Source organism: Leptinotarsa decemlineata, unplaced genomic scaffold (assembly GCF_025532065.1).
Source record: "Leptinotarsa decemlineata unplaced genomic scaffold, Ldec_3_MD MMD2_P_RNA_scaffold_14, whole genome shotgun sequence".
Taxonomy (NCBI): domain Eukaryota; kingdom Metazoa; phylum Arthropoda; class Insecta; order Coleoptera; family Chrysomelidae; genus Leptinotarsa; species Leptinotarsa decemlineata.
Window position 1 is genome coordinate 7,144,153 of NW_027412528.1, and position 24,346 is coordinate 7,168,498.

Below are 24,346 nucleotides of genomic sequence, written 5' to 3' on the forward strand. Positions count from 1 at the left end.
GAAATTACAAACAGTCATGACGAATTTCGTGAGAAAAAAATATCGGTATATTTGAAATGAAAGTTGGAATTTATGCAAATTCTCATTAGAGACTTTCAAACTCTATCAATTGTAGAAGACAATGAGTGTACAGATTTTGTTCACGCCTTGAACCCTTCTTACCAGTTACCTTCCAGAAAAACAGTTTCCACATCTCTTTCACCTGGTTGTTATGAGAAGATTTATAATAAAACAATACATTTATTGAAAATGGTCAAATTAGTTACTTCAACAACAGACTGTTGAACTTCCCGGAATACTGACAATTTCTCAGCAGTCACTGTCCATTTTGATAATCAGAATTTCAGATTAAAAAGTGTGATCTTAATGTATTTCTTTTGGCAAAAGCCACACCGGAGAAAATTGAGGAGCTGAGTTAAAAAAATAATTTCGGAATGGGATGTTATGCTCACACAGTCAACTTGATTGTTAGTGGTGCATTATATGATATATCTGCAATAGCAAACAAAGTGACAAGTATTGTATCATTTTTTTAACCCATCAACGCCTAAAGTTGTGTAAACGCAACATTTCAAATATATATTTTTTTTGAAATATCCTGCTCCTGTTCTGATATTTCTTCGTGTTGTTTGTTTATTTGTGTTTATTTTGATAGTGCTGCCGCGATTAGGATATTATAATACGTTCAAAAACCAGTAGTTGACTAAGAGTAAGGTATGTCGAAGTCAATGTCTTGGGGGAATTACCGTCCGTTATCAACTGAAGAACTTCTTGATATTAGCAAACCGTTGAAACTATCGATGCCGTTCATATACCACCACCCGTTGAAGTTACAGATGTAGAAAATATCAATGAGGACAAAATACTAGAATCCGAAAGTGCACTAATAGATGGTGCTGGAACCTACGAAATTCATGCAGATACACCGGATAAGTGCTCTGATGTGATTGAAGACATTCCCGTCCCCTCAGATTACAAAAGGTTGATATCAGCAAAGTCCAAGAGTGCTAAATGCAAATTGAACAATAATATTTCAAAGAGGAAACCAAGAAAGCCTACATACCGAAAGGCTCCCCAGGATAATGAGCAAGCTAATTTTGAAAAACGTGTAAATGCTCTAGAAGGTAAATCCCCATTTGAGCTATTATCTATGTACTTCAATAAAGAAGTTTGGAAACAGATTGTCACAATTTCAAAGAAGTATGTTAATGATCACAATAAACATGATTTTCAAATAAGTTCAGAGTGCCTCAAGAGATTTGTCAGTGTACTGATACTTTCTGATTACCACAGTCTTCTGGCTACTAGGATTTATTGGTCAAAAGTTGAAGGATGTACCATTAGTAGGAAACTGCATGAGTAGAAACAGGTTTGACTCTATCAAACAAAACTTACACTTATTTGACCGGATAAAAATAATGAATTTTCAAACCTAACGCCTATATTGGATGTCATGAATAGGAAATTATTACAGTTTGGTGTAATTTTATACAATCTTTCAATTGATGAAGAGATGGTTTCTCATTTTGGTAGAGACTCCTGTAAAATGTTTGTGAAAGGAAAACCGGTAAGATTCGGATTCAAATTGTGGTGCCTGTGCAGCTCTAACGGATATCTGTAAAAATTAATGAAAATCTGCAACATCTAATGATGAAGGGGGCTTTTCAGTTGGAGAAAATATTGTCCTGGACATTCTTCTTTTCGTTCTAGACTTTTTAGCTACTGGTATAATACGCGGAAAGCGTTCTCAAAATGATAAATATTAAAAATATAAAAAGATATGAAAAATAATGACCGAGGATGATATGACTATTCGGTAAAGGTAGCGAATATGGTAACCTTCAGGATCTTCATGAAACTTGCACAGATGATTCAAAACATGAAAAAAACACTGCGATTTTCGTGCGGAAAATATAACTTTGGGATAAATGCCCTTTTTTAGTCAAAAAAATGGGTTTTTGGGAAATGTCACTTCAGCAATCGGTACAAAACTATGAACTTTCTTTTTTGTAGCCAACACACCAACTGTTGTTTTTTTGCATATAACACTGAATAATTCGTAAAAACACATATATTTTCATTACAAACCCAACGGTACATAAACAAATGTCAAAGTTGTCAAACTCTACCACTCGCACAGTGTTGCCAAGTAATTAGGCAAATTTTACAGATAATTTCAGATGAATTTCCTCTTTTTTTTCAGCCAGTTATTCACCAATTTATCGCAAATTATTTTGTTCGTATCGGGACATTAGTTTCGAAATAAAGTTGTTCTGCATATATTCATCAGTTTTTTTAAATATTTTCATTTCTAACGTTTTTTTCTTCTCTGCCAACCCGATAAACGATATGCAGGAAGGGTAAAGAGATTTCGAAACTGAGGAGTGGCCATGTCCGTAAATTGCAAATCTAAGTGATTGAGTAAAACAATTGCTATTCAGTTTTGACAGTTAGTGGCATTTGTACTGCTCGATATGAATTTGGTCAAAATATATCAAATTTGTGATAATAAGCAAGATTTACTTATGCACTTGAGAAACTGGCAGCTAATACCGCAAGAAGGTGAATATTTATGTCCCAAATGTGATGGACCTTTCAGCCTTATTGACGACACATCAAGGTAAGGGACGCTTCAGCTTTTTTGTGTGGCTTCAGATCTGTGCTGGGCTTTATGTACATTTCATTCACAGCCTCATTTAAAGCGATCATCATTCATACTTAACTCTACATCGATATTCATTGTTTGCAACCGATTTAGTAATGAATACAAGTTTGTTTTAAACTTTAGATAGGTTCTGAATTTTCGGAAGCAATGCGATAATTATAGTATGGAAAACTATGCAAAAACTTACTTAAGAAAGCGAGTCTACAACTATTTCGAGTTTGCACGGCTTATAATTATTCTAAGCTAAGGCGTTTTCTGTCGCTGTCGCTGTTTTCTGTCGTTCTGGCGTTCAAATGATGACATCAAATCAACTATGATTTGAAACGTATTCATGATGATTCAAAACTAGCGTGAGGTTGGTTTTGAAAGAGAATTTGACGTTACGTTAGTTGTCAGTTCCTGCTTTATTTTGATCATTATCGTTCATAAAATGCTAAAAACTTTTCTATCAAATACGTTCTAAGGATTTACAAAATAAAGCTGGGACATTATAACTTGCACAAATCCGATTCTATTTGTTGTTAGAGAAAATTGAAAAGTTTGTTTTTATTATTGATTTTGACATAGACACAAATTGAATCATTCCATTCTGGCGAATCGTATTATTATTGACGTCACTACGAAACGTTTGAATACACGCTCGAATGAGATTGAATGCACCTCTATCCAGTCTCAATCGCAAATGAACCATAAACAATGTTGCCAAGTTTAGAACTACTTCTAAGGTGGCTTTCTTTTATGATACAAATATTAGCATTGTTCACTTGCGTTTTGTAGGCTGTGTTTTTGTTCTGGAACTACTGAAAAAGTTTCCCATTCTATTCAATTGTAGAACAGATCAGGTTAGGTCAGGTAAATTTAACTGATGATTTTCGATGAATTTCCTCTTTTTTATCCATTTATTCACCAATTTATCGCTATTTTATCCCATATTGGAACGTAAGTTTCGAAATAACGTTGTTCTGCATATATTCATCAGTTTTTACAAATGTTTTCATTTCTGACGTATTTTCCTTCTCTGTATCAAACTATGTCAAAGGCGGCTTTTTTATGAACCAAATATTAGCATTGTTTTGTTGATTCTGTTTTTGTTCTGGAACTACTGAAAGAGTTTTCCATTCTATTCAAATGTATGGGTTCGGTCATGTCAGGTTAGGTTAGGTCGGGTTAGGATAGGTCTGGTTAGGTTGAGTTAGTTTAGGTCGGGTTAGGTGAGGTTATATTAGGTTGTGTTAGGTAAGGTTGGGTGACACCTCAAAGGAAGACATAAGGAAAGCAATAGAGGGATGCGTTGGAAAGTGGAAAGAAGGCTGGAGAATCAGCGAAACGAGACCATTGGAGGGAGATACCCTAGCAGTAACAGTGAGGGTCCCTAAGAAAGAAGCAGACGAACTGGCGACCAAGGGATATATAAGAATAGGACTGGCAAGGTGTAGGACGGAGAAAAGACATAAGGTGGAGTATTGCAAAAGGTGTTGGAGCTATGAGCATCCCACAGACGGATGTAATGAGCAAAACCAAATATGGTAAGGAGGGTCATAGGGCAGAATGCGAAAACCCGACCTACTGTACAGCGTGCAACACCGAAGGGCACAAGCAGGGATCAAGAGGATGTCAAGCATTCAGAGCAGCACTGAAGAAATCGAGGCAGCACTATAATCGGGGCAGAGAAATGAAAGAAAGAAGAGAAGGGAAGCAAAATGAACGGGGATATTCTCTGATGGTAGCCATGGACAAGGCATACAGAGAAGTAGAAGAAAGAAGGGAAGAGGAAAGAATGGAAAAAGAACAGAAGGAACCAGAATGGAAAGAACTGGAAGAGAAAGAAGAGGGAGAGGAAGAAATGGAGGCGCAGGAAGACAATGTCGAGGGTGGCGACGGGTGCAACCTCCAGAGCTAAGAGTACTGCAAGTGAACGTGGGAAGGGCGTCATTGGCGCATGATCTGGTGGAGGAGTCGGCTCTAAGAGAAAAGGTGGATCTGGTAATAACATCGAAAACAAATATAACACGGGCTAGTAAACAAAGGTGGATACTGGACAAGGCAAACAATGTGGCGGTCCACATAAGAAATAGGAACTGCGGGATAGAGCAAGTGGTGAGGAAGGAAGGCTACATCAGGGTGAAATTCAAAAAAATGGAAATAATAGCATGCTATCTACCCCCTAATATAACAATAGAAGAGTACGAACTAAAAGTCGAAAACATAATGGAAGACGTAAATGATAGAAATGGAAAGTGGTAGCAGGGGACATCAATGCCAAATCACCGCAATGGGGGGCACCAAAATCGAACAACAAATGAGAGATTTGGACAGAATGGATGAGCACCCTCGATCTGGTGGCAGTGAACACAGGAGATGTCACATATTGTGAGACCAGAAAAGCCAACAGAATAATAAATTGGAGGAGCGTGGAGGAAAACATATTGACGTACCACACCCATATAAGATACGACATCCTCACGGATCAGAATGGAAAAGAAATAGCGAGAATAGGAACAAGGCGAGACATACAGGAGAAGAACCTGATCGGGCAAATAAAAAAAGGAATGTAAAAGGCAAAAATTAGTAACAGAGATGAGCATGAAAGGAAAACTCCATACTGGTGGAATCAGGAGATATTTGACCTAAAAAGGCAATGCCTGAGAATGAGAAGATCAATAATAAGAGCACACAGAACGGATTCAGAGGAGCAGAGGAGAACCAGGTACCAAGAAATGAAGGAGAAGAAGAAACAGCTGAAAGAGTCAATCAGCGGATCAAAAAGAGAATGCTTGAGGAAACTATGCGAGGAGCTCGAATCGGACATATGGGGTCAAGGGTATAAAATGGTGGTGAGAGAACTAAACCCCTCACCCCCATACCAACAAACCATAGAGAGTATGAAAGAATCTGTCAGACTACTGTTCCCGGTGAAGGAAGACATAGAGGAAATAAGAGAAAAAGTGGATCAGGTACCGGAAATAACCAGACAAAAACTACAAGAGGCAGTAGGAGGAATGAAGAGGAATAAGGCTCCGGGACCAGATGGAGTAACGGCAGAAGTCAATGAGAGTGGTAGAGGAACAAATACCAGAGACGATCCTCAGCGTCCTGAACAAATTGATAGCGGAGCAAAAATTCCCAGAAATCTGAAAGGTAGCAAAGCTAGTGCTGATATGGAAGAAGGGACAACCTGCAGAAGACCCCAAGGCGTATAGGCCCATATGTTTGATCAACGTACCTGGGAAAATATATGAAACAGTCATTAAAAACAGACTGGAGAGACAACTTGAAGAATCAGGGCAAATATCGCAACACCAATACGGGTTCAGGAAGGGAAGGTCATCGGTACAAGCAGCGAAAAGGATACGAGGGGAAGTGGCAAAGTTCAAGATAACTGGATGGCTATGGTGACGATAGATGTCGAAAACGCTTTCAATACTGCGATATGGAGCCTAATAATACAGGCACTGGCCAGGAAGGGTATAGAGGCATACATTGTTAACCTAGTGAATGAATACCTAAAAAATAGGAAGATACAGATGGGAGACGGCACTTGAGTTGAAATAAACGGAGGAGTTCCACAGGGATCTGTGCTTGGTCCGATACTGTGGAACGTGCTATATGATGGAGTCCTCTCTCTGCCTCTAGACCATGGAGCAAGAGCAATGGCATACGCCGATGACCTAGTAATCCTTGTACAAGCGAAAACGAGAGAAGGGATGGAAAAGAAAGCCAATGCAACAATAAAAAAGGTGGAAAAGTGGATGACAGATCATGAACTGAGAATTGCAAGCCAGAAAACCGAGGCTGTTATACTGAAGGGGACCAAGTAAGAAAGAATTAGAAACAAGATGAGTTTTAAAGTGGGAGAGGATATGATAAGACCCAGCAGAAGCCTGAAGTAAGTAGATGAACAAAGAGACCACGAGCCCAAAATCCCGTGTATTTTCTTATGGAGCTGAACTTTCTGCAATTTTTGGTTCAAACAGGAGTGGGAGAAACGTGTGACGTCATCGACGCAGGATGGAACGAGTATCGTAGCGATTCAAGCATGGAACTCCACCCCTCGGCCCCCTTGGTACTCTACCTAACCTATCAGCTCCCTTAGTACCACGGCCCCCTTGGGATTCCGCATCAGCGCTCAGACCTCCTTGTCACGTGATTTTAATTAAAAAAAGTTTATAGTTATGAGATTCGAACCTAGATCGTCCGCGCCGTCATTATCATATTGAAGATAGGAAAATATACTTAGGTTTGGGAAATAATTAATATTTCATGTAAAGATGTGTATGTGTGTGTAAGAGTGAGAGGCGCGTGTGACGTAATCGATGCAAAGAGAGATGGAGATCGAGGTTTTACCGGTTGCTAGTGCAAGCAGGTGTTGCCAGTTGTACAATAAATCAATGTTTATGGAGTAATGTAGCGTTGCCGGTTTGAAAATTAAGTTACAGAACACACAGAGTCATCTATGAGTCACTAGCTGAACTATCTATTGGTTGAAGAAGGACACTGTAAACACTAGACTCATAAGACTATACTTAGATTTGGGAAATAATCAATATTTCATGTAAAGATGTGTATGTGTGAGTAAGAGCGAGAGGCGCGTGTGACGTAATCGATGCACAAATTTACGTGGCTTTGCGTATATTGAGAGATTCATTTGAATAATTCATCGTACAGAATTGTTTCATGTCCTGTTATCAGTAACCGCACAAAAATAAGTGCTCGATTCATCGATACAAAAGTATATGGAAACAACAAAAGTTATAGAACACACAGAGTTATCTATGAGTCACCAGCTGAACTATCTATTGGTTGAAGAAGAACACTGTAAACACTAGACTCATAAGACTGCATCTGTCAAATGCCATACATGCCAGCATGGCAGGTTCAGCGTTGCCAGTTGTACAATAAATCATTGTTTAAGGGGCAATGTAGCGTTGCCGGTTTTGAAATTAATCGTGAACTACTCGACGAAAATTGGAAGCGCGAAAATGATATATTAATAATAATGAATCAGATTTAAGAAAAAATATGACAACTTAACCTGCGATCCGTCATTGTATACGGGTGTCTCAAAATACATCATTGAAAACAAACATGACGTCGAAGTGTACAGGGTACGTCAAAATATATTTAAGAAAAAACATGTCGGTTCAACAGAAGTCTAGCATTCCAACATGTCGGAAGTCTCGTATCTTTGTTAACCAAGTTAGCATCATCAGGAGAAAGAGTAGATCCAAAAGTGTCGAGAGGTAAAGCGTTGTGGACTCAACGTGAGGGCAATGGGGGAGCCAAGTATTCGACAATGACATTTCAAAATACCATGTTTTCCGTGCGTTTTCGATCGTTTTTCGTGCGTTTTCGACCGTTTTTCGTGCGTTTTCGATCGTTTTTCGTGCGCTTTCGACCGTTTTCCGTGCGTTTATTCGTTATCGTTTCATCGTTATTGTCGTAACGGTTTTTTGTGTTTCAATATGAAAGTCATTTATCATTTAACGCGTTTCGCTAACCAAGTTAGCATCATCAGGAAATGACTAACGTCCATGCTTTGTCATATGAAGATTCATTTTGCGAATTTTCAGACTCTTGAACGGAACCTTGTGGAACACCCAACCTAACTTCTGTTACAGAGTAGTGTCGATCAGCCAATCAGAATGGAGAAATCAAATATCGCTCGATTGATTGTGCTAGATGAAATTGAACTGGAGTGATAAAACATTAAAAGCTTGAAAGTGACGTAGTCAGCGTGATAGGTGGTGGCGTGTGTGATAATGAATGAGTTATTACAAAAAATAATAGCGCAACTGTCAGAAGGGCACTGAGTTGTATATTCACTAATAATGATCGGATCGTCGCATACAGCACGTCAAATGAAAGGATAAGAAATGGAGAATTCATCGACAGAGAAAAAACAAATATGGCGTAATGAATATAATATCCAACGCCTAATGTGAAATAACATAGGAAGAATTGCAAATTCAACAAAAATCACTGAAAAAACTTGTAATTGAAAAATGTTGGGTTATGAACAACTATAAGTTTATTCCAATTGCAGAAGCTTGATCCAAATACAGAATTTATTGACAAAGAAAATGAAAAAATCATTGTATACTGAAACATATGGTATTTTTGGATTCCTTAAAGTGAGAAGGTTTCGAATCCATCAAAAAAAAAACCACTTCCGGTTTTCACTTCTGGTCGTCCGATTTCGATGATTTCGATATCAATGCATTTGTTTAGATGCCAAAAAACATAATTAATCATTTTACGGAGTCAAAAGGACCATATAACCTATTTTCATTATACTTGCAGCAACAGACCGATGTGGGTACTCATTTCAAATGATTTCATTTGTAGATTATGAAAAGTATAATATCGAGCGCCTAATGTGAAATAGCATAGAAAGAATTGCACATTCAAAAAAAATCATTGAACATATTTGAAATTAAAAGTTGTTGGGTTATGAACAACTACGAGTGTAATGTAATTGCAAAAGTTTTATTCAAAACACATAATTTGTTGATAAAAAAAATGAAAAAATCATCGTATACTGAAACATATGGTATTTTTGGATTAGGGTGAGAAGGTTTCGAATCCGTCAAAAACAGGTCACTTCCGGTTTTTACTTCCGGTCGTCCGATTTCGATGATTTTGACATCAATGGATTCGTTTAGATGTCAAAAAACATAGTTAATCATTTTACGAAGCCAAAAGGACCTCATAACCTATTTTCGCTATACTAGTCGCAACAGGTCGGTGTGGGTACTCATTTCAAATGATTTAATTTGTAGACTATAAAAAATATAATATCGAGCGCCTAATGTGAAACAACATAGGAAGAATTGCAAAGAGAATCATTGAAAAAACTTCGGATCGTCACGTACATCATGTCAAATGAAAGAAGAATTGCAGAATTCATCTATAAAGAAAAAACAAATATGGTGCAACATGTCAGAAGGGCACTAACCTACATCTTCATTAATGATTGTTGAATCTCAACGTGCAGCACATCAAATGAAAGGGAAACGAATGCAGAATTCATCGACAGAGAAAAAACAAATCTGGCGCAACATGTCAGAAGGACACAAAGCCACATTTTCGTTAATAATTGTCGAATCGTCACGTACAGCACGTCAAATGAAAGGAAAAGAAATGCAAAATTCATCGACAGAGAAAAAACAAAGATGGCGCAGTATGTCAGAATGACACTAAGCAACATCTTTGTTAATGATAGTTAGATCTCAACGTGCAACACATCGAATGAAAGGTAAACGAATGCAGAATTCATCGACAGAGAAAAAAACCGGAGACGATGCCAAGATGGCACAAAGTTGTATCTTCACTAATAATAGTCGCATCATCACATGTAGCACTTCAAATAAAATGGGGAAAAAAAAAGCAGAATTCATGTGTTTGTTGCGCTATTCAAATCCAAGGTGACATGGATCAATGTCAACGCTGAATAGGCATCTAACAAAGACTCTTTGATTTTCTTTTGTTCCATTTCAGAATATGTCATCACTAATTTTTATATTCAAACCCAAGGTGACATTGATCACTGCCAATGCCGAATCTGCATCCGGAGATATGCAGTTCTAAAAGCGACGAAACAAAGGCTCTTTGTTTCATTTTAAAATATGTCATCACTTATTTTACTATAAATACGTTATGCATGGCGAAATGAGTTAGTTGCATCCGTTGAAAGTGATACTAGTGACAAGTGCACCGATTTCTATTTGAAAGTAAGTATTTTAAGTTTGACTTTTTCCTCAGATGAATTTATTCGAATGCAATTTTATTGAAAGTTGTTGAGAATTGTTGAATCCTTTGATTTCCAAAATTTTTCTCGATATATATATATGTTGGATGATTTCAGTCGAATGTTTTACATGTCGTGGTTTGTTTGAGAGAGTATTCGCATATATTGTGAATCAAAACATGAAGCTTTCATTTTTTATTTTTCGCAGATGGATTTACAAAAGTTGAATGCAAGTTCGATCGTGAAGAGAAAGCCAAGTATCAAAGTAGCAGATTTGCCTGTGGAGATGCCGCAGAGGATATTCACTGCCAAAATCGTGAAAGGAAAATTTGGTGAGGCGGTCTTGTTGGATTTAGGAGATAAAGTATCATTTCTACCCCACCGAGTGACGGAGGCGTATCGTCCTCACTAGGAAGAATTTTCATCAGGAAAATACGCTATTGTGTTCAAAGGGTTAATGGACATTGGGAAACCGAATCTTGTCGTTTCATTTGAGATTGTACAAAATTAAGGTTAGTATTGTTTCCAATTTTTTCTTTGTTTTATAGGCAAAGAGTTTTTGGGTGTATACAATATTTTTCATTCGGGTCAAAAATTCTCATTCACAGATATGATCTGTGATGAAGTAGTGTTTCCATACAATATTTTTCCTTCACTTAGTACGTGCAGAATATGTGTTTTAAATTCATTATTTTGAATGACACTTGATTTTTTAATTTTCATTATAAGTGTAGCAATTAGTTCATGAAAGACATTACCCTCTCTGTTGCCAAAAAAAATTTTTTTAAGTGTATGTTTTTATTAAAAAATCGAATTTATTTCAGTGTATGTTTTTATTGAAAAATCGAATTTATTTCAGAATAATACATCAACGTGTGCAGTATTAGTCAGAGTCATCTCAACAACAACATTCAGAACCGTCGCAGCAACCTTTCCAGAACCAGTTTAAATCTCAGCAGTTTTCTTTTTTTTCAGTCTATAGTTGCACATTATGAGGCTATAATTCGTCGATATTCAGGGATTTGTTGGACAGATTGCATCTATTCAATATATACACAACCGTAGTGAATTTGGAAAACTTTGAAGATTCATGGTGGTGTATTCAAAAATTCAAGAAAAACACGCCGTTCTGTATGGGTCATTCCAAAGGAAATTTGTTCAGCTGCAGTTTCAATAACATTGATATTTTATATAAATGGCTTTATAATATACTACCAAAATAAATAAAATACATATCACACACATCTTTTTTTGAAAATGAAAACTTATGCAGGGAAAGTTGTCAAAAATATGCAATAACATAAAATCATATACCAGATTTTATAGTGATGAATAAACATCATATTGAAAGATACAAAAACAGGACATTTTAGAAATAAAGAAAATAAGTTTGTCTGTCATTTTAAATTCTGATTCGTTGGGTCGATATAACAAAAAGTGGCATTTTATATCTTGAATTTTATTTAGGACATCATTATAGATGATTGACATTTGACATTAAATTTCAATTGTGATATTTGGAAATTCATTTCGTATTGTAGTTTTTTCGAAATTCCCATTCAAAATAGCATCCTTTGATATAGATACCGGACGAGTCTATTATGTGTAGATAACCTGAGTTTCAATTGTTCGGAGTTCTGAGTTCTTGTACATAAAACATAACAAAGTAACGATACAGACAAATATGAAAAATCGTCATAAAATAATTCAAATCCATTCAAGTGAATACATGAATTGAAAGATATTTTAAGCTCAACTTCGATATTCTGAAACAAAAACACACAGTATTCACAATTCCATCTTTCGTTATTCCAAGTTCATAGTCATCAAAATTGATACGATTATAATATATATATAGGAATATAAAACTATCTTCAAATACAGTTGCATGAATGCACATTAAGCATTTTGTCGTAGAACAGTGACCGGGGCAAAGTTACAACTTCAGCATAATTTGAATGTTTATAAATATTAGGGAAGGTCAAGATCATCAACAGGTATTAAGAAATTCATTCGGTGTCCAAAGCTTTCGGAATACAATGCAAATAATTTTCTTTATGACTATTCGTTCGGTATTGAATATTATTACCTCAAAATATATCGAAATCATAACACGTTTGCGATTCATTTTTTCAGTCACATATGAAAAGTGAGTTTCAGTTTGCAGAAATAATAGCCCACACATGTTGGAAATTTTGCCATAGTGTGGTGAAAATCGTATTGAAAATTCTACGAAATATAAGCGCATACATACAGAGTGAATCAATATTTGAAATACGTCGTTTGGAACCCCCCATAACCCTTCTCTATCGAATTTTGGCAGAAATAATGCTGAGTCGTATTGTAGAGTTAACGTTCGAAATTGGGGAAAGTGAAGTATTCAACAGTTTTGCGTGCGACGGTTTTGCGTGCGTTTTCGAACAGTTTACGTGCCTTTATTCGTTATCGTCGTTCGGTTCGTTCGGTTCAGACTCCTGAACCGAACCTTGAGAAACAATCAGCCTAACTCCTGGTACAGAGTGGTGTCGTAAGCCAATCAGACTGGAGAAATCAAATATCAGTAGAATGACGGTTTTAGATGAAATTGAACTGAAGAATGTGGGTCGAATAATAATAATAATAGTGATAAAACATTAAAACTCAACTTGTGTTACAGAGTGGTGTCGGTCAGCCAATCAGAATGGCGGAATCAAATATCGGTCTAATAATTGTGTAAGATGATATTGAACTGGGGAATGTGGGTCGAAAAATAATAATAATAATGATAAAATATTAAAACTTCGAAAGTGACGTAGTCAGCGTAGGAGGTGGTGGCGTGGTAGAAAATGTGTGAGGATTTGTGGAAATGAATGAGTTATTAGAAAAAAAAATGGAGCAACTGTCAGAAGGGCACTAAGTTGTATATTCGCTGATAATAATCGAATCTTCGCTTACAGCACGTCAAATGGAAGGACAAAAAATACAAAGATGGCGCACAACATGTCAGAAAGACATCAAGTCACAATTTCACTCATGATATTTGGATCTTAACGTGCAGCACATCAAATGAATGAGAAACGAATGCAGAATGTTATCGACAAAGAAAAAACAAAGATGACGCAACATGTCAGAAAGGAACGAAGCCACATCTCCGTTAATGACATTAGAATCTTAACGTGCAGTACATTGACTGAAAAAGAAAAAAAATGCAGAATTCATCGACAGAGACAAAAACAAAGACAACGTAACATGTCAGAAGGGCAATGAGCCGTATTTTCGTTAATAATGATTTGTTCTCAACGTACAGCACATCAAATGAAATGGAAACGAATGCAGAATTCATCGGCAGAGAAAAAACAAAGATGGCGCAACATGTCAGAAGTGCACTAACCTGCTTCTTCGTTAATAAAAGTCGCATCGTCACGTGCAGCATATCAAAGAAAAAACAAAAGAGGCAACCAAAAGGGCACTGAACCATATTTTCGTTAATAATAGTCGGATCGTCGCATTTGACATGACTCATTCACTCAAAACTGAAATGTTTAGAAGATACCAAAGGAGATCTTACGGTGACTATAAGTTCTGGTATGCTTTGTTAGGTATCGAATGATGCGTGCAATTTCGTTAATTCCAGCGACATGATTATTCCAAGACATATTGGTGTCCATTTGAACCTCAAAAAACTTATTGAAGCAGAAGGTGGAACCCCAAAAAATAGGAGATATAGTACACCAAGTCAGTGAAGAGCGGCATTTTTCTGCAGAAAAATGTTTGAATTTCTTCAAATTTTCCAAATATCTGTAACAGAATGACAAAACTCAGCTGCGGAACGCTTCTATCTACTAAAGTTAAGTATGTGTCGGTAGTGTGTAACGAAGGTTTCCATTAAATTCACTGGTTGCGCCCTCTGGAGGATGTTTGTTGCGATACACCATAGATGACAATATTTATTGTTTATCATTTCGAATCCGTTGAATACAAGGGGTCTGGAAATAGAAAAAAAACAACGTTTTAACGCTTCGTAGACGTGTTTGATGCTCTATGACCAACACCCGTTATCCATATTTTCATTAGTATCCCGATTGTATGACCACCAAACATTCAATATTATCGGGATTGAAGGGGGCCGATAGGTTAGGTGGAGTACCAAGGGGGCCGATAGGTTAGGCGGAGTACCAAGGGGGCCGAGGGGCGGAGTTCCACGCTTAAATCGCTACGATACTCGTTTCATCCAGTGGACAAGTGAAGCTCGCTGACTTTGGTTTATCCAGACAAGTGGATCCTGAGGATAAACAGAGGCCATACACAAATAATGTTGTCAGCTACTGGTATCGATCTCCTGAGTTGCTGCTGGGACAACGAAGATATGGACCTGCTATAGACATCTGGAGCTGTGGGTGTATTCTGGGAGAGCTTTTTTACAAGAAACCCATATTTCCGGTAAGTTCATGAACTTCATAATATTGCGATGGTTGCCTTTTATATTTCGGGATTAGAGAACAAAAACAAATATTAATCATCGAAAATCACTTTATTATTTTTCAAAATATTCCCCATGAAGATCTATACACTTTTGCATGCGTTTGAACCAATTATCGAAGCACTTTTGCCACTCTGATTGAGGTGTCTCCAAAACATGCACATTTGAATGCAGCAACCGCTTTTTCAGATGTCGAGAAACGTTGACCTCTCAGTTTGTTTTTTACGTGCGGGAATAAAAGACGTGTTTCGAAGCACTGCAATCGTATTTTTTGAGCATTTCCTTCGACCAATCGACACGAGCCTTTTTTTGAGCGATTGACAAATTGTGTGGGATCCAACGCGAACAAATTTTTTTGACAGTAAAATGTTTATGCAATATTGAATTTATGGTGGTCCCACTAATGCCTAAAACATTCTGAGCTCAAAAATGTCCAACTTTACGATAGAGCTGTGGGTTGCCAGATTGCAACACTAGGGTTCCCAAATCCCGAAACATAAAAGGCAACCCATCGTATTATATCAATTTAGTGTATTACATGAACATCATATTTCAGGGAGATTCAGAAGTATCGTAACTTCTCGTCATATCGAGGATTTGTGGTAGTGCCACTCCGGATGTATGGCCCTCAGTCGTCGACCTTCCGTCTTTTAAAACTCTCCGGCCCAAAAAAATTTTCAAGAGGAGGTTGAGAGATGTCTTCGCATGTCTGCCCCCCTCGCTTTGGAATTGTTGAACAACATGTTGACCTTGGATCCAAGTGAGAGGGTAAAAACTGAAGACGCGATCAAGTCCTCGTGGTTGAAAAACATCAACCCTGAAAGGTGAGTGTTGATATATTTTCAACTTTTTGAACATTTATCGTAAATTTTCAGTGGATTATTTTTGATTCCAAACTAGATACTTGAAATTTTTGATTTTTTGTATAAGGTTTAAGGTACTATCGCACCTTCCTCTTGTGTAAAGTTTAAGGTACTATCACTTGAGGTGTGAGATGATGACAAAAGTATAAAAACATTTTTTAACAGAAACGATTTAACTTTTTTTATACCACGAAAGGCTGCTTTGGTAAATAGTTGTAAATTCTAGGTCCTATTCGTTTTGGTGCACTTTGAGTTATACTTAGCCGCTCTGAAGTGTGTCATTTGCTTTTGCCGAATGGTTTCACCATGAGTATCACTATTTAGAATGAAGTTATTCCTGTTAGTGGAAACTAAAATTGGCAAAGCCTAAATATACATCCACAGTTGAAGTTGCGTGAGTGGTGAAATTGTTTCTGCATGAATACTGTCGAAGAACGTTAAACAAACAACGTAAGATAGCTTTTTGTTGTATAAATAGGTATTTGCTCATTGCAAAAAATGTATAAACTAGACAAATGTATAGTGCATTTCTTGAATGTCCCCCCCTTTTATATTTTGAACGGGTTAACTCAAAAAATTGAAATTGGGGATAATAGATATATATTATATATGTAATATTTTATTTTGAATTGAAATTGACAGATGAAACTTTCAAGATGGCGACTGGGTGCCATCTGGGAAAAAAATTAAATGGAAAAGGGGGTCTTGTGACATATCTTTTTGATGCTTCACAACCCTAGAATATAATGTCAATATCTTTAACTACTACAACATGGCGGAACTTTCAATGTCCCCCCCTTTTATATTTTGAACGGGTTAACTAAAAAAATTGAAATTGGGGATAATAGATATATATTATATATGTAATATTTTATTTTGAATTGAAATTGACAGATGAAACTTTCAAGATGGCGACTGGGCGCCATCTGGGAAAAAAATTAAATGGAAAAGGGGGTCTTGTGACATATCTTTTTGATGCTTCACAACCCTAGGATATAATGTCAATATCTTCAACTACTACAACATGGCGGAACTTTCAATAGTTGCCTGACAACATTGACATTTAACTACATAATATGAGGTAATAAGCTTGAGGTCAGTTCAGAAAATGCTCGAAATCGTTGCCTTGAACTTCTTGACATATGAACAACCTATCCGATATTTCACGCCGAACATTTTCGAACACTATAATATCTCTACAAATATTTATTTTTCTCTGCCGTATATCCAATGTTGAAGCAGGTTGAGTTTCGCACACCATTTGCTTCGAATAGCTCCATGAAAAAATCCAAAGGTGTCAAATCTGGCGAGAGGGCTGGCCATTTTGTAAGACCTCGACGGCCAATCGAACGACCGGGAAAAGTAGTATCCCAATAGTTTGTTACTTGTCTGGAGTAATGTTGTGGTGCTCCATCTTGTTGGAATACAATATCCATATCGAATTCATTAGGATTCGCTTCATCGAATTCACTGATGAGAGGGTCAACAGTAGTTTCCAGCATATTCAAATACATTTTCCTGTTAAATTTTGATCAATAAATAGAAGTCCTTCAATATGGTTTCCCAATATTCCTGCCCAAACGATAATTTTTTCTGGATATTGGGTATGTGTTTCCCGGAAAACGTCAGGGTTGGTGTCACTCCAATAACGGCAATTTTTTCTGAACATTGCCGTTGAAAAAAATGTACATTTGTCACTAAAACAAATATTGTGGAGATAGTTAGGATGCCTTGCAAAAGGTTTCCGTCATGATTTCGCAGAATTCTGTTCTTCGATCAGGATCATCTTCAGTTAATTGGTGTATTAATTTTGTATGGATGATACCTATTTCTCTTTAAAAGTCTCCACACGGTAGAAGGAGACACCTCACAAACATTCGCGACGGAATAAGTAGACTGTTCAGTTTCACTAGTTCGGACTTTCATTGTCTACTATATAAAATGATTTGAAATCCCTGAACCAAGAAAAAAGAATAATTAAAAAAGAATAGTTGAAAATAACAATTATGTTAAGCAACAATAAACCTGAAATGAAATGTTGGTGAAATAACCTACAAGTAAAAATAAAATAATTGAATAAATAAAAATTAAAGGAATGAAAAAAGAAAATAATGAAAAAAATAAAAAAGTGTAGAGATTCCAAGTCACGTTAGTTCACGACGTTTCGATTGTTGGTATCTACAATCGTCTTCGGGTGATGACTGGACTGATTCCTCCGAGAGATGACTATTTTATGGAAAGTAGAGAAAGTGAAAGTATTTCAACGACCTATAAAATAGTCATCTCTCGGAGGAATCAGTCCAGTCATCACCCGAAGACGATTGTAGATACCAACAATCGAAACGTCGTGAACTAACGTGACTTGGAATCTCTAAACTTTTTTATTTTTTTTATTATTTTCTTTTTTCATTCCTTTAATTTTTATTTATTCAATTATTTTATTTTTACTTGTAGGTTATTTCACTATCATTTCATTACAGGTTTATTGTTGCTTAATATAATTGTTATTTTCAACTATTCTTTTTTAATTATTCTTTTTTCTTGTTTCAGGGATTTCAAATCATTATATATAGTAGACAATGGAAGTCCGAACTAGTGAAATTCATCACGAAACATTGTCAATTAGACTGTTCAGGATTTACTACCATCCTACCAATTATTTGCACTTGCTGTTCTTCCGGAATGGACGGATGACCTGTGGGCTTTTTGTAATGTACACTACCGGTAGTTGTGAATTTGGATACAAGTTCCCTCAAATATTTTCTACAGATAGGATGATTCGGAAAACGTTCATTGAAAATCTTTTCGGTCTCGTGAAAGTTACGAGTCGCACCGTAAATAAAAATCGCTTCAATTTTTTCTTCCAATGGACGAGAATTTACCATTTTAGAGATTGTTGACGTGGTACCTTTCTAGTAGTAAAACCGAAAACTAGGTAAATGAGGATATTCTGACTGAACAATGATGTTCATTGTCGTACTGACATTTTTATAAACAAAAAATAACTTAACAGTAAAAACATTTTTTTTTATTAAGGATTGGCCAGTTACAAAAATTATTCTAATCTAGATTGTTCTTTACGTACTGACATTTTTATAAACAAAAAATAACTTAACAAACCTCATCGGGTTGTTGGAATTGCCATATGGCAGATAAAAAGGAATATTTCTAGAAATTAATGTGTTTGTCTTCAGGAAATTATTAAATGTTCCGCCATATTGTAGTAGGTGAAGATATTGACTTCATATTCTAGGGTTCTGAAGTATTCGTCAGGTGCTTCAAAATGATGAGTCACAAGACCCCCCTCTCCATTCATTTGGCGCCCAGTCGTCATCTTGAAAGTTTTATCTATCAATTCCACTTCAAAATAAAGTATTCATGCATTAATTTCATTATCCCAAATTTCAATTTTTAGAGTTGACCCGTTCTAAAAATAAAAGGGGCGGGGATCATTAAAGAAATGCACTGTATATAAAAAAGAAGGACATGTTTTAAATGTGATAGAAATGTACATTCACATGTGTGTGTATGTTAGCAGGATTAGATACTACAAAGAAAATATTGCATATTGTAAGAAAACGTCTTGAATAAATTTATTATGAAAGATAATGGAGATATATGCATGCCTACTATTTAGTCGAGGTACATTAAAAGGATTTTTTGCTGGCAAGAATTCACAGCCTATGTTATTATGTAGTGAATTATAAAGGAAAGGTATCGTTAGAATACGTGTAGTATTCAGTGAAATGATATTGCTTTCATTGAGATGAATTGAGTAATCAATGTTGAGTCCTGGGTGAATAAATACTAAATTTTTTCAAATATAAATTTCAAAAATATTCTTTGAACACGTTCTATGGAACTCATTTGGGTTGCATAAGGGAGACACCATATTGAAACCCGATATTCTAGTTTGCTGCGTACATAACAGTTGAATAGTAATGAAAGAGTTGATGGATCTGAAAACCTTTACCATTCTTTGATACGAAACATTTTATTAGCTGAATACATGGTATTTTAAATATTATATTATATTACGTAATATTACGTAATATAACATAATTACGTAATATTACGTAATATAATATAATTACGTTATAATATTACGTAATATTATACTACGTCATTTTATAATGCCTTTATTTTTTTCAGTATAACTTCCCCTAAACTGCCACAATATAATTGCCATGAACTGTCGGTAAGAAGTTTCAGAAGAAAATTTACAGGCAACCATCGTCATACAGAATGAAGAATACATATTCATAAAAATACAACAATTTTAAAACCGATCCAGGAAAATATAATCTATGGGAATAATAAAATCACAAACAATGCTGTCTGGTGTTGAATAACGAAAGCTTTGCGTTTTGGGTTCTGTTTCATCCATTTTTCACTTTTAATTTTATCAGTTAAGAAATTAAAGAAAAGGATATTATTCATACCTCCATGAAAATAATAAAATATAATTCAATATACAGGCCGTTTCTTTTATCATGTGGTAACATTGCTATATTCTAAACCGAAACAGATACGAAGACGATTGAATGGGAAAAAACTGTCATCGGGTCAATGGTCAAATACAATTTACGGGGACTCTCGCCCTTCTCGAGTTATAATGGGAAAACCAGAAATGCTGTTTTTCAGTTTTTTCGAATGGAATTGTTATTTTGGAGAATATCAAGAAATGGAAAAGGAATATTATATTCGAAGTGTACTATGATGGTGTAATAATAAATATTCGATAAAACGTTTCGTGTCAATATGGCCACCATCAACTTGTTTTTTAAATACGGACCAGTCTTTTTTATTAAAGATATTGAGGAAGCAATAAATTCACAATCCAAGGGTATATCACATTTGATATTTTTATAGCGTTTTATTCGAAATAACTACTATCATCAGTGATAACAATTTTGAATTGCGGTCCTGTCGTTACTTCTTTTGTAAATTGTTTCGATTTCTTCAAAATATAATCCAGACAACCCAATAAATTCAACAGGTAGGTACCCTAACACAATGAAAATTCGCACTTTTTCGTTTTGGAAATTGTTGTGTTGCCGTAATCCTTCTTTCAAATTATGGATTTGTTTCTGAGACTCAAACTGAAGATCGCGATAGGGGTCAAAGTGGGACCTTGTACCAAAGTCAATTATATTCTTCTGAATACCTTTTTGTTATTTCTAAAGTAGCATAAATCTAACAAAACACTTTTCGTACACACCAGTCTACTGGTAACTCTTTTCTCAGCGCATGTTTTACTAACTAAGTCGAGTTTTTCAATATTCTGAATTCGATTTGCTGATATTGAATTTCATTTGGTACATAATTTTTTCCTGAAGCCATATTGATTACTTGGAGTAAGTTTGTTCGTTTCTCGTCCGGTCCATGATGCATAAAGCAATAGTGATTTTTTTAAATGATTTGGGAACCACTATACAGGGTGTAACATAAGAACGTTAAAATATTCAAGTGGCGTATTCCTCTTATTTCACTACCCAACCATCAAAATTGTTTTATAATTTGATGATGCTGCAACAGTTTTATTTTGTTGGTATTTTATAATTACGTCCAAAATGCTAATTGATTATGTTGGACGAGCTGTGAACATGATACAGTTGTGGGCAATGAGAGTGTTTTATAAATTTATCATAGAAACGCTTAAAAAATAAAATGAAAAAACCGTTATGAAATAGTCACGAAATTATTGCAGCGTTTTTACAACTCACTTATAAGACATATTTTCCTACAGAAGTAAATTGTTTTGTAGCAGTTTTATATAACCTTTAACGAGATTTGTATGATCTTCATAAAACTATTTCAAGCTTATTTTGTAACTGCTTCCTGAGACTTTGAAATTATTTTATTAGAATGCTTTCATACACAATTTTGTTTTTAATACCATATTGCCCGTTCAATTATAATTTCTCAACTATTTCGTAGTATGGTATATTTACTACACTTCCAAAACAATAAAATAACTGTTATAAAAACCAAATTGTTTCATAACAATTTTACAGGGGCATTGTACCAGGGGCTATTAGTACCAAATCATTCAAAAGAGCGAGCGATTCGAAATACTGGCATTAGATTAGTTGAAAATATGAAGTACCGCACATATAGTGATATTTACAGCTGAAAAGTACATAGATATTATGAGGTATTTGTCAATAAATTATTATTCCCAGTAAAAATATCAATCTTTGGAGCCCAAATAATGTTTTTAACAGTTTCTAATACACAATTACTTCTTGGGCCTTTTGCTTCCTACTTTTTTTGCTTTTACTTCTTAAGCATTTTGAACAGTTTTGTATTGTATCGTTTTAGGTTGCACTATATTTTATAACGCTAACTTGGTACTACTAAAAGACATAACAATTATTACTGCACCAATAGCGAATTTCAACCCTCAAATCGCGATCAGTTCCTGAACTGCTATAACCATCTTCGCATTTTATTCGTCACCGTAACATGACTCTTCAGCCAATCATAAAACTCGGTTATTAAAATTTATCCAATTCGAACCGCCAATTCTTCAGTTCACGTGGACTAATTGGCAGCGGCTTTATTTCTCTGTATTGGTTTTTTTGGCCTTTGGGAACGCCGACACCTTTACCTATGCACAATACCGGTTTCTTCGACTATATTACTTCTATATTTCACAATAATCTTGATGAGTGTTGGTGATTCGGTCTTCCAATGCCCAATGAAAGTGTTAACAGTTTTGACATCTATTTCAGGACCGAACTATTCGGGTGAGTTCTATAGTTCCAAAATAGTAGGCACTAATCTCAGAAATGACTTAACGTTTTTGCCTTAATCTATCTCTTGCAGATGCCTACTATAGTAGGCGTCTCCATAATAGTGCCAATTCCATAATAGTGCCTACTATAGTTTGTGACGAAGGACAAATCATTGTAACATGAGATGAAAATGTATTGATAAATGAATTGAATGATGAATAAAGTGTCAGTAGCATACAACATTACACAAAAATAATTTTTAGTATCCACAATCGTCATTCGACTTTAATTTCATACTTTTTCTACACATTGTTTATTCTTCATCATTTTTCGAAATTGTTCCTTCTATGACTAATTATGATGTCTTCAGGATATTTCGGTCCTGATATGTTTAAGATTTTTCCAAATTCATTCAATTATATTATTTTGTCATAGGAGTAAAATGTGCTGACGCTGTTACCGGCGAGTTTTCATTTCTTTAGATTTTTCAATCGTGGTTAATTGTTTTTCAGCCCCAAAATGTAACGAATACTTAATAAAAACTATATAAAAAGGCACGAATTGCTCAATAATTTGTAGCGGAGAGTCTTCAAACGTTTAAAAAAATTGTTTGATATTATTTCTGATTAGTTTCAAAATATAATTCATTAGTAATGCAGACTTTTCTATTATACATTGAAATGATAATGATTTCCAGGTCAGTACATTGAACTGAAGTACACCACACCACCAACCTAGATGCCGTACTCCAGAAAGCGAAGTTGCGACGACTTTGTTTCAACAACGGACGGCAGTCTATCATATCGGTCCTCGTCTTCGGGCTCTTCGGAGTATGGACGGAAGAGGTTGAAATATCGAATGCATGATAGGAAACTGAGATCCCCAACTTACCGTCGAAGGTCTAGATCTCCAACTTACCGTCGCAAGTCTAAATCTCCACCTTACCGTCGAAGGTCTAGATCTCCCACTTACCGTAGAAAATCTAGATCTCCAACTTACCGTCGAAAATCTAAATCTCCAACTTACCGCCGAAAGTCTAGATCTCCAAATTACCGTCGAAAGTCTAGATCTCCAACTTACCGTCGAAGGTCTAGATTTCCATCCTATGGTAGAAGGCTCTATGTCGATATTTCACTTTACAGGAAGGAGCAACGGTTTCAAAGTCCTGAAAGGACTTATAGGAATGGGTAAGTTACCGCATATTCAGTTTAATTAATGATATAATAATATTATATTTTGAGTTACACTGCATTGTTATTATATACTGAGTTATTATTTAATTTTTATCATTATTTAAGAAATCGTGCAGTACAATTTAGATTATAATTATAGGTCTATTAACCCAAGTTGCTTTCTTAAAATTACTGGAGATTACCAATTCATTTCACACGATACGCTACAATAACATTTTTGTTTCTATTATTTTAGACAGAATTATAGAAGCCCTTCTCCCATCTCTGCCAGGGTTTCCTTGGTGAAAATCCCAACAGAAGGCTCCAGTTTATTCTCAGAATTGATCAGAAACAAATGCAAAAGAGAAATGGGAGAAGAATGGACCAAGGAAATGAAGGATCCAGCAGGAGCAATTAATCATAGAAATGAAAAAGTGGAGAAAAATTAACTGGCAAAACGAATGAAACATTTAGTTCAATCTGAGTGTATCATTGAGATTTCAGACTGTGAGGAAGATACTGATAGTCCTTCACTGATGAGTGTTGAGAAGGTTCATATTGCTGAACCAGTGCCTAAACCAGTGAAGAATCAACTTCTGGAAGAACAGATTGAAGGAGAAGTATACCTTCAACAAAGGAAACCTGAATTAGTGGTTATCCATAGCAAGGATATTGCTAAACCAGTGAAGAAACAACTACT

At 35.7% G+C, this 24,346-nt stretch overlaps 1 protein-coding gene and 1 long non-coding RNA gene across 2 annotated transcripts; both read left to right on the forward strand.

The window, feature by feature from the left end:
* Positions 1-10,456: 10,456 nt before the first annotated feature.
* On the forward strand, positions 10,457-11,650 carry LOC141483223 (uncharacterized). The gene is made up of 2 exons (XR_012465971.1): positions 10,457-10,924; positions 11,272-11,650. It is a non-coding gene; the product is annotated as an uncharacterized lncRNA (long non-coding RNA).
* A 10,333-nt stretch (positions 11,651-21,983) lies between these two features.
* On the forward strand, positions 21,984-24,095 carry LOC141483286 (uncharacterized). The gene is made up of 2 exons (XM_074177783.1): positions 21,984-23,661; positions 23,903-24,095. Exons 1-2 carry the CDS (start codon positions 23,213-23,215, stop codon positions 24,093-24,095), a joined length of 642 nt encoding a protein of 213 aa, XP_074033884.1. The 5' UTR covers positions 21,984-23,212.
* The last annotated feature ends 251 nt before the right edge of the window (positions 24,096-24,346 follow it).